This window comes from Microplitis mediator, chromosome 2 (genome assembly GCF_029852145.1).
Source record: "Microplitis mediator isolate UGA2020A chromosome 2, iyMicMedi2.1, whole genome shotgun sequence".
NCBI classification, from domain to species: Eukaryota; Metazoa; Arthropoda; class Insecta; order Hymenoptera; family Braconidae; genus Microplitis; species Microplitis mediator.
Genome location: NC_079970.1, coordinates 23614244 through 23624379, shown reverse-complemented (window position 1 = coordinate 23624379; position 10136 = coordinate 23614244). Strand labels below are relative to the sequence as shown.

General features: G+C 30.2%; 1 protein-coding gene across 4 annotated transcripts; it reads right to left on the bottom strand.

The window, feature by feature from the left end:
- Positions 1 to 124: 124 nt before the first annotated feature.
- LOC130663745 (sprouty-related, EVH1 domain-containing protein 1) lies at positions 125 to 9120 on the bottom strand. 4 transcript variants are annotated; one of them, XM_057463175.1, is made up of 8 exons: positions 9105 to 9120; positions 8403 to 8938; positions 7514 to 8149; positions 7070 to 7403; positions 6784 to 6952; positions 6458 to 6516; positions 5743 to 6317; positions 125 to 5546 (listed from the first exon to the last, which is right to left on the bottom strand). In XM_057463175.1, exons 3-8 carry the CDS (start codon positions 7549 to 7551, stop codon positions 5390 to 5392), a joined length of 1332 nt encoding a protein of 443 aa, XP_057319158.1. In that variant the 5' UTR covers positions 7552 to 8149; positions 8403 to 8938; positions 9105 to 9120; the 3' UTR covers positions 125 to 5389. The 4 variants fall into 4 exon arrangements, with proteins under 4 accessions (XP_057319158.1, XP_057319160.1, XP_057319157.1 ...); XM_057463177.1 differs by lacking the exon at positions 9105 to 9120 and having other exon boundaries at positions 6458 to 6483; positions 8403 to 9008; XM_057463174.1 differs by lacking the exon at positions 9105 to 9120 and having other exon boundaries at positions 8403 to 9007.
- Between the last annotated feature and the right edge of the window lie 1016 nt (positions 9121 to 10136).

Here is a 10136-nt window from a genome sequence, read left to right as displayed (position 1 = left end):
TAATAATAGCTCAAGTATTAATTAAACTATTTAACATTTAAAATTAATAATGAAATATTTAAAAACTTATAAGGATATTTTAATAAAAACATTTGATAAATAATATTTCATAATGATACAATATATTTATTTATTCGTACACGGGAGATTATGTTACATAATTATTTTTATTATCTGTTTAATTACAATGATACAATATTTAAACATTTATGATATAATGAATTTATTTATTTATCAATTTTAAATCTTATTCGATGGGTTTTCCAGTAACATTAACATTAATATTATATATATTTATATATTAATATTATTTTGGAAGAAGCCCAAATAAACAATGGGATTCATCAAGAGAGAAAAAATGTCATGACACATTTCACTACCACATTTTTAAATTACATTAATATTTATTATTATTATTTTTATATTTTTATTTTACTTCCGGTAGATATCAAGTCCGATAATTTCAGATTAAATTTATATCCACTTATTATAAATTTATTAAATACATTTATGTCGCTTTCTCATTTATTTTTTCATAAAATAATTATTTTGTTAAATATATAGTAAATATGCGTTATATAAGTTCGATATATAATTTATAGACACGTTTATTATTATATATATATTTTTTTTTTGTATTTGTTCATCGATTTATAATTTAATTTTTTTTTTTTCATAAAATATTTAAACACTTAATCGTTTTATTAACAGACATACATTTTTACAAGAAGCATTTTTTTAAAAATAAACAAAAGTTAAACAATCATTCGCAAATACATTCATACATTTTTACCCAGTACTTCCATTAAATAATCCCGTGTTATCGTCTTTCAAATAATTTTATCAATAATTAATTTTATTTAATTAATTAATTAATTAATTAATAACCTGGAGAAATAAAAATATAAAAGACGATTACACACGTATCATTTGGTAGTCATCACAACGGACTTATTGAGAAAATAGTTTTTTTGTACTTATTCATAAATTAAAAGGATTAGATATTTTTATTTTATATTTAAATATTAATTATATTATTATTAATTAATATATATATTTTTTTATTTTAACGTTATCGTATTTTTTATTAATTCATTTGACAAAAATTATATACTCGTTTACGTGTACAATTAACGTTTAATTTAACAATTAAATCCACTTTATTTAAATCGATTTAAAATATTATTATTTATAAATTTCTTTAACAAATTTGAAAATTCAAAAATTTAAATTACTATATTTTATTTAAAACAATTTTTTAATTATGGCAGTAAACAATACATTATATATTTACACGATCGACAAAAATTTATAATTTAAAATTTATTTATTTTATTATTTTTTAAATATTCAAATTTATAGATTAAGAAAAAAATTATTTAAATAAATAAATTATTCAATAATCGCGATATTTTAATTTAAAATATTATTTATTAAATGACAATTATCTAAAATTAAAAAATATATATATATAATAATAATAGTAATAATAAAAAGCAAATATTTTAATAGGAAGTCCAATGATTGAATAATTTATACAATGAATTTAAAAAATAATTTATATAAATTGTAATTTAAAATTTTATGACACAAGACGACAAGCGTATTTTCATTTAAATTAAATATTATCGCAATTAATTTTAATCCTATCGCCTCAATCTCAAAAGCGCTACCGAATTACCTCAGTGCGTACAATAATTACGGAAAAATAAAAATATATATATCAAATAATTCCTATTACTATTTTATATTTTTTTTCAATTATTTTTTTCTTTTTTATATCAAATATAATTCCAACAGATCCATCAATTGTTAAATATTTTTTTTCTCAGCTTGTCATTTAAATATCTATACATTCAGTACAATAATTTTATAATATGATTATTTATTATTAATTAATTTATTACTTTTTAAATAATTATTTATATTTTAATGTTAATAATTTATTTTAAAATTTTGTCGTCTAGTAAACTAATAAAATTTTTAAATGGATGTGCATAGGAGTGCGCATACGAGTGTAAAAAATAACATTTAACTCTAAAATGTGGTATCCTAAAGGAAAAAATGATAATAGTGTACTCTTGTGAGCCCCCAAGAGTACACATTTAACATTTTTAACATACAAAACTGTAAAAAAGTCAATACAAAATCGAATACACTAACGTTTGTTCTCCTTTTATTTTATTTTCAATATTCATTGTTATTATTTTTTTTTTTAATCTAAAGAAGCATTTGTACTTACATTTTTTTTTGTTACTCATCATTTCCTTTTAGTTTTAAATAAATGTAAGTATTTTGCTCCATGGTACAACCAATAAAAAAAAAGCATACAATTAAAATAAATCTCCATTGCTTAAATAAAAAAATTAATCATCAGTTTTATTTAATTGGCTGTACTTCTTTTTGTTTACATTAATTATTAATTTTTTTTAATCGCAAATTACAATTTATTATTTTTTTTACGTGTGATTGCAGTTAAGTTTTAACGCAATTAATTTTTAAATGACAAGTTAATTAAAAATAATAGATGACAAAATAATAATGAATTAATAAGTAAATTAATAAATTTATAAATTAATTAATGACAGACATGCGTTAATTGTAATTAAAATTCGAAGTTAAGCGACATTAAAGCTTCATTGTGTTTCCGGTTGCGTTCTTTAAGGGAAACAAATCGATATTATAAGAAATACTCAATGGTTCTTAGCAATACTACTTAATTTAATCACTTACACATTACCTAAATTTTTACATAAAACATTATCGTATTTATTCATTTCATTTTTTTTTTCTATCATTATACCACGCATACATAATCATACACATACATTATTATATAATAATAAATTACGCGTACGTTAAATTGAGGGAGAAAATTTTTCTTCACCTTTTTTTATTTTAATTTTTATACCTTAAATTATTATTATTAATTAATTAATTAATTATTAACTACGTACGTTTTTCTAAAGTTTTTTTTCCGTACCCAATAAATTGTACACTGAAAGCTCGGGGGTTCACTAGAATACTAGAGACATAGAGCAGGGAACCGTTTTATTTATTTTTAAACCTGGAGATTCATTTACTTTTAAACCTGGGCAGTACACACCAAAGTCTCGGCTTATAGATTTCTATTAATTTATTAATTGATTACATCGACTTTTTCACCTTTTGGGAAAATGCACGAGACGAACTTGGAAGATTTTCATCATTCGAGTCCCATAAATATTTAAAACGTAATTAGAAATCTGAACTCCAGATCAGTTTGACTGCCGATTCTCAATTGCAATTTAAAAGTATGTCCGTGACATTTATGGTTTATTACACACCTAGGGAGACAAGGTGTGCACACTATTTTTCACCAGATCTGCAGCTGAAAGTTTAAATTTTTGCCTGGAAGAATAGCCCACGTGCTAATTTTTATCATTTGTGTTCTCCTGATAGAAAAGAACGACTTTCTTCCCTATAAACAGGGCAGGAATTTAAACTTTCGGTGGTAAAAAATTTTTTTCATACCAGCATCGAAACTTTAAGTTTCAGTGTCTCTACAGTCAGTCGAAAGAAGCGAATTTCAGTCCAATGCCGCGAATTAATATCAGCGAACGCGTAAATTGTGAATGCTTTCAGTCAGCGGGCAGAAACAAATTTGTTTCGTCCCTTGGGAACAAACAAAGTTTCTGCCCGCCGACTGGAGACTTTCGCAATTTAAACTCTGATACGTCATTTTTTTAATAGTAATTTCAGACGATTAATTTTGTTTACGTAAATGACAGTTCTGACTGTGATTAAGTTTCATAAAAATTAGTGTGAGTAATAAATAGAATTTATAGTTTCTGCTGAATTATAAATTGCAAATGACAATTTACGCATACGCTAATAGTCGGTCTTAAATTAACTTGTTTCCGACTGGCTGCTGACACTGAAACTTTGTTCCAATGCAGGTAATCATGAAAAATCTAGTGTGTAACTCAGGATAAAACACGATTTCCACCTGCGGGTGATGTCAGCTTTCACCCTAGTCTGAAATCATTTTGTTTCATCCCTTGTCACACAATATACTATTTAAAATAATAGCCATTGAAATATTTTTAATAACTTTGTGCAAAATAAAATTGAGCTTCGCGACTTTTTGAATGTTAGTAAAAATTTATATTAATTAAAAATATATAATGTTAATAAAAAGAAAGTATAAATATATAAATAAATAAATAAATAATAACAAATAAAGTTATTATTATTTATTATAATTTTTGTGATAAATAAAAAGATGTTTTTCCTTGTCATAAATAAAACAGTTGTACCATAAAATTCACTAGATCAAGATTGAGTGTTTCTCAGTGTCTGGTAAATTATATTACACCCACGCAACGTTCAATTACATTCATGAATGTATCTAGCTTTCCATTAATTCTCTTTGGAGTTTCTTAACATTGTTAAAACACACGAAGAAATTAATCACAAGCAAATTTATATAGTTTTATAAATTAATCATGACACATATGTAAAATAATATAAATATTAATAATAATTATTATTATCGTTATCGTTATCATAATAGTAATAGACGAAATATCAAATATCTGAAAAACGTTTTTTATAAAAAAAAATCTTCGATAAAATTATTAAATAGAATAGAAAAATTATTAAAAAAAACGTATAGTGAAGAAAGTATACAATAGGGAGCAGTTTTAAATAAAAATTGCAACGTAAAGCATAAATTATTTTTTTAAAAAACTTTCTTAAAAATTAATAAAAGTCATGGCCAATATTTTAAAATCGTCAACGATCAGGATGTCGATTTGCTGTAATTATTACCGGCATTGAGATAATTTGCCCAATAAACTATACAACAAACTATAAGAGAGCAAAACGTTGTCGTACTTGTCAGTTGAAACTCATATATAATTGTAATTACTTCAACATCATCCACCTCCGCATTACTCGATTTTTACCCTCAACTTAAACTTCATCTTCAACTAGAACTCGTAAATATTTTTCTTCCTGCTTCATTACCTCCTCCTGGCGTTTCGTAACCACCTTCTTTACCTTCACCTGCTAGTACATCAGCACTAAGTATATATATACATATATAAATAAATATATATAAACTCTGAGTGTAATGTTAAAGGTCACATAATCTAAAGACAACGGCGTCGACGAAGACGTAGAAGAGGACATTGACGAGGACACTGAAGAATTCATTTGAAAGTACTCACAAATGACGCTGATGTATGAGCGCGTGAACTGGAAGCTGTCTACCCCTTTGGTATCTCTGGCACCGTCCCATACTTAAATCATGGCATTCATATACATTTGCCACGGCGCCGCGTGTCGATTGATACTGCGGCTCGGTTATCGTAAACGGTCCAGAGATATCAAAGGGTCCCTCACGTTATTCTGATGGATGATGACGGCTTCCGCAAATGCCGCAGCTCATCCCACACCAGTGGATAGCACGGAGTGGTGGATACATCCACAGACATGGAACTATTAGTGAGAGTAAAGCCAGGCCGAACCATCGCCGGCAGCATCCGTCGTCTGCACTACAACTGAAATTAATCGATTCAATAATTAAATAATTACATTTAATAATAAATACATCAATAAAACCAATACAGCAACGGATTATAATAATAACAATATAAAGCGTAATATATAAAATAGAGGACAAAGTGTTAATAGATGATGTTATATTAATAAATTACTGATGTCAGGTGGAGAAAGAAGAATTGAAATAAAAATTACCTGCAAGGATTTTGTGAAAAGTCTCCCTCGGCGTCGCTCATGCAGTGATAGAGCATACAGCGAGCACACAAGAGACAGGATACTGTGGCAATACCATTTTTAACGGCATCAGGCGCGTACTCACACGATCCCCGAGGGTTTTGATGCTCCATATACATTTCCTGGCAATGCCGACACTTTAGTCTGGCACTACCTCGCTGCTGTTTGCTTGAATTCTTGGTCGGCTGGGATACAATTATGTCGGGTTTCTTGAGCGAACCGGAAGAGTGACGTCGCTCCACGGGACTTCGATCGGTCTTGTGTTCGTCGATCACGGGATAAAGATAATCATGATTGAGAGTCGTAAGCTGGACGTAGGAATAATTATCGGATACTACATCGCCGCTGGACTCGAGGGGATGATGGCTTTGTGGGACCTTGACCGATGGGCCACCGCTTATACAGTGAATTGAACTGGATTTATGTGGATCCGGCAACTCTTGACATTGGGAATGATAATTTGGTACACGTACTATTCCACGAGGTGGATCTGAGGATTGCCGTGGATCCGGTGGCTCTGCTGGGAGGTTCACTGTCTAAAATCCATCATCAATAAAACATCAAGAGTATTAATATTTTTATGCTTGTTAATTATTCATTTTAATTTATACTTGTGGTAATAATAATAGTAATAATAATAATATGGTGGTGATGGATCGTATTATATAATACGTACCATGAAAACACCGTCGTCACCAGCGTCTGGAGTTGCAGGTGATGATGAATCGGTGAGCCCTGTTAAATATTATTGATGTATTGAATTAGCAGATGAGGAGTAAGCGAGTTAGATTAGTGAAAAAAAAGAAAAAAAATTTTAATTTAAAAAAAAAAAAGTAAAAAAAAATCAAATAAAAGCTTCTACTGTAGATCTTACCAAGTAAGTAGGTAATCCAAAGAATAGCAGATAGACAAGACAATAAAGCGTTAAATAGGTGAAAATGAAACACTCGGCGTTGAAATGTCAAGTGAGTAGTAGATGATTAATCGTAGATTATCAATCACCTTCCAACAGTTCTTCGACTGCTCGGCGAACACCTTTGTCGAAGGCACGGGCATCAGCGGCTGTCTGGAACGTCAGTCCGAACCTCTTCTCCCCCGTGCACCAGTGGTGGAACGTCGGCATCACCTTGTTGTACTGGAAGTCCTTCTTGATTGTACAGCTCAGAACAACCTGTTGCCAGCGGCACAAAAAATTCAAGTTCCCATCACTATCTCATTCATAAACTAGCTCAATTACTGTAGCAGTGCCATAATTATAACCAATAAAATAAAATAAAATAAAACGTACCGACTGGTCCTTGATTCTTCTACCGTAAATAAAATACTCGTGATTTCTCTTGGCACTGGGTGGCGAAGTGCTGGATCCATGACCAGCGGAGGAGGCAACTGTCCCAGGCGTAGAGTTTTGAGTGTTTGGTGATGACGGAGAGATGACAGCAGTGGTACCAGGTACGTTGGTGCCATTGGTACTTCCAGGTGGATGTGGTATACCACTTGTGGAGGAGGTTACTCTTCGTCTTACCGAGACGTTAGCTAACCCTCCACCACTCAGTATCACCCATCCCCCAGAGCTGTCATCCCTCGTCATCACCTGGGCTTGAACTCTCACCAGATAGTTACCACTGCAACAATAAATTCAAACACCGTCATCATTAATACGACACCATCATTCGCTCAGTTAAATTAATTTACTTATAAAATTAATAAAAAAAAAAAAAATGTAACGCCCTACCCCGGATCACTGTCCATAGAGTCATCTTCAGTACTCATGTCACTTCAAAGCTCACTAAAACTCTCAATAATAAAAACCGACGTCGATGCATACTCAATTAATAATTAATAACCCAGGATTTAAAACTGACATGATTATTATTATAATTATAATAATAATAAATAATAAAATATGAAGTTAAAATATATGAAATATGTGGAAAATAGGCGTACGCATTGACATCGATTCGATGAATGAACGAGCAAGCAACGTGCACACACGCACTCACACCCGCGCATGACTTGTCTTCATGAATGCTCCAAGAGCGTGTGCTCAGTCCTACATATACATACATATATTTTATATATACACATGGCTATAGATATTATGTGCTTTCTGTGTTACAGTTGATCAAGTAGAGGGTGTGTGTGGGTGTTTTGTCGGTGGTGGCGAACGATCGGTATTTCCCTCGACGACGACGTCGCCGTCAAGGTTAGGCCGATGAACCAATTTAAATTACACCAAGTTTATAAACTAAAACCACTTGCAATCAAACTTATCCTCATATCCATAAATTAACAAAAACAAACTCGGCGTTTAAATATTATGTACTGATCGGCCGGACCGCGTCGAGCTCTACCACGAGCCAATACAGATCTAAAGTTAAATAAATAAAATAATAAACATAAATATTTATTTAGCATCATATGCACACCAGTTAGTATTCAAAATAGAATAAAAATTCAAATGCGGCGTAGCATAAAAAAAAACAATAAACACGTTCACAATAAGTAGCGAGTACAGATATGGGATATGGGTACAACACCCTTGAAAGTATAATGTCGTCGATTGCGAAGACGATTAATATATAAATATATGGTATTATATAGATTATAAAAGTAAAACTTACTCGTCCGAGGCTTCTGTCATGGTTTGAAATGTCCAAGGCCTTACTCAATGCCCACTTCTCGCCACACTTCACCATTTTCGTCGCATTGAGAATACATTCGGTCTTGAGATTCAACTATTACATTAGTAGAACCTTTTTTTAGGCTAACGCCAACAACAGGAAGCAGCGCTACTCCTCCCTCTCGTCGTGCTCTCGGTACTCGGTTCGCGTTCACGCTTTTCTCCCTACCCTACCACCACAACAACTGCTGACTGCTGGTGCTAGTGCTGGTGTTCTGTACCTTGTGCACCTATACCAGCACACCACTACCATCACCACTGTCCATTGGCATGCTGAAACTTTTCTGACATGAGCATCAGATACACTCGCTACACAAACTCACCACGTCCACCACCATCAGGAATATCATCAGCCATCACCGCTACCGCTACAGTTTCATTTGCTCTTTCTCTTTATGCCTTTGCTTCACTTGTATTCAACTCGTTCTCGTTCAAACCCAATACGCCTGCTCTACTCCTATCCCTGTGCTGCTTCAACTAAAACAAACTCAAACTTGTATATATCCTGCCTGCCTGCCTGCTGTGTATGCTCTCGCTCTGTACTCTCTACATACACCAGCTAACTCTTTCTCCTGCTGCTGCTCGTCTCTTCATCACTTTCTCTCTTAAACTTACACTATTTATTATTTCTTTATTCACTTACTCATTTGCTGTTCGTGTTACGTGATATCTATTCCTCTTTACTCACTGTACTGCTCATGTCATCTGAGATTTAAACCATAAATATATTTTTATTATTATTTATATTAAATACTCATATATTGTATTACTATATTTATATTTTATTATATTTATAAATTTATATATTACTTTCTCTACAGGTATATCAGCATACAAGTACATGCACTTAGTATGTGTATGTATATATATATATAAGTGTGTATATATACATAGATATATATGTATATATATATATGGAAAATGTACTGACCACTTGGCATCAATGACTAAGAATGAGACCTGACCCGGGAATCTTGTTTGAAAGAATTTATAAAACGTTTGGTTCGATGACTCAGGAAATATCATCTGTCAGTTTTAAATTTACCTCCATTATTATTTTATTATTTATTCATTTTTACGCTTCATTATTTTATAAATATATATTTATAACTTAACGTACTTATGTAAAGTTAACATATAATATAAAATAAGTATGTAAAAAAAAAAAAAAAAAAAAAAAATTACATTATAAAAGCTTAGATGTTTTATTATGGGTCAGGTATTTATTGATTATTTATATTTTCTAATTATTTATTATTAGATCGTATATTTAATCTATTTATGGTATGCGTAAACTAAATAGTTAATCGAGTGAATAAATTATAAAATTCTAGGGTATTCTTTTTTCTTTTTTTTTTAAATTATTATTGTTATTTATTATGACAATGTAACAATGTCGAAATTGCCAGGAATTTGTGCAAGCCTCGAATGGATCATTTCAATTTATACTAATTAACAAAGAGGATCGTATGACCCTGGATAAAAAAAAACCTCCGGATGTTTGTCAATAAAAGATTCGTCATCACCTAAATAATTATAATTTTATTTTTGTAAATTAATTTTTATTTAAAAATTTTCAAAAATTGATTGTGAAAAAAATTTGAATGATTTATCAAAAAAAAAATTAATAATAATTACTAATAATTTTAAAGAATTATTTTTTATACAAAGTACT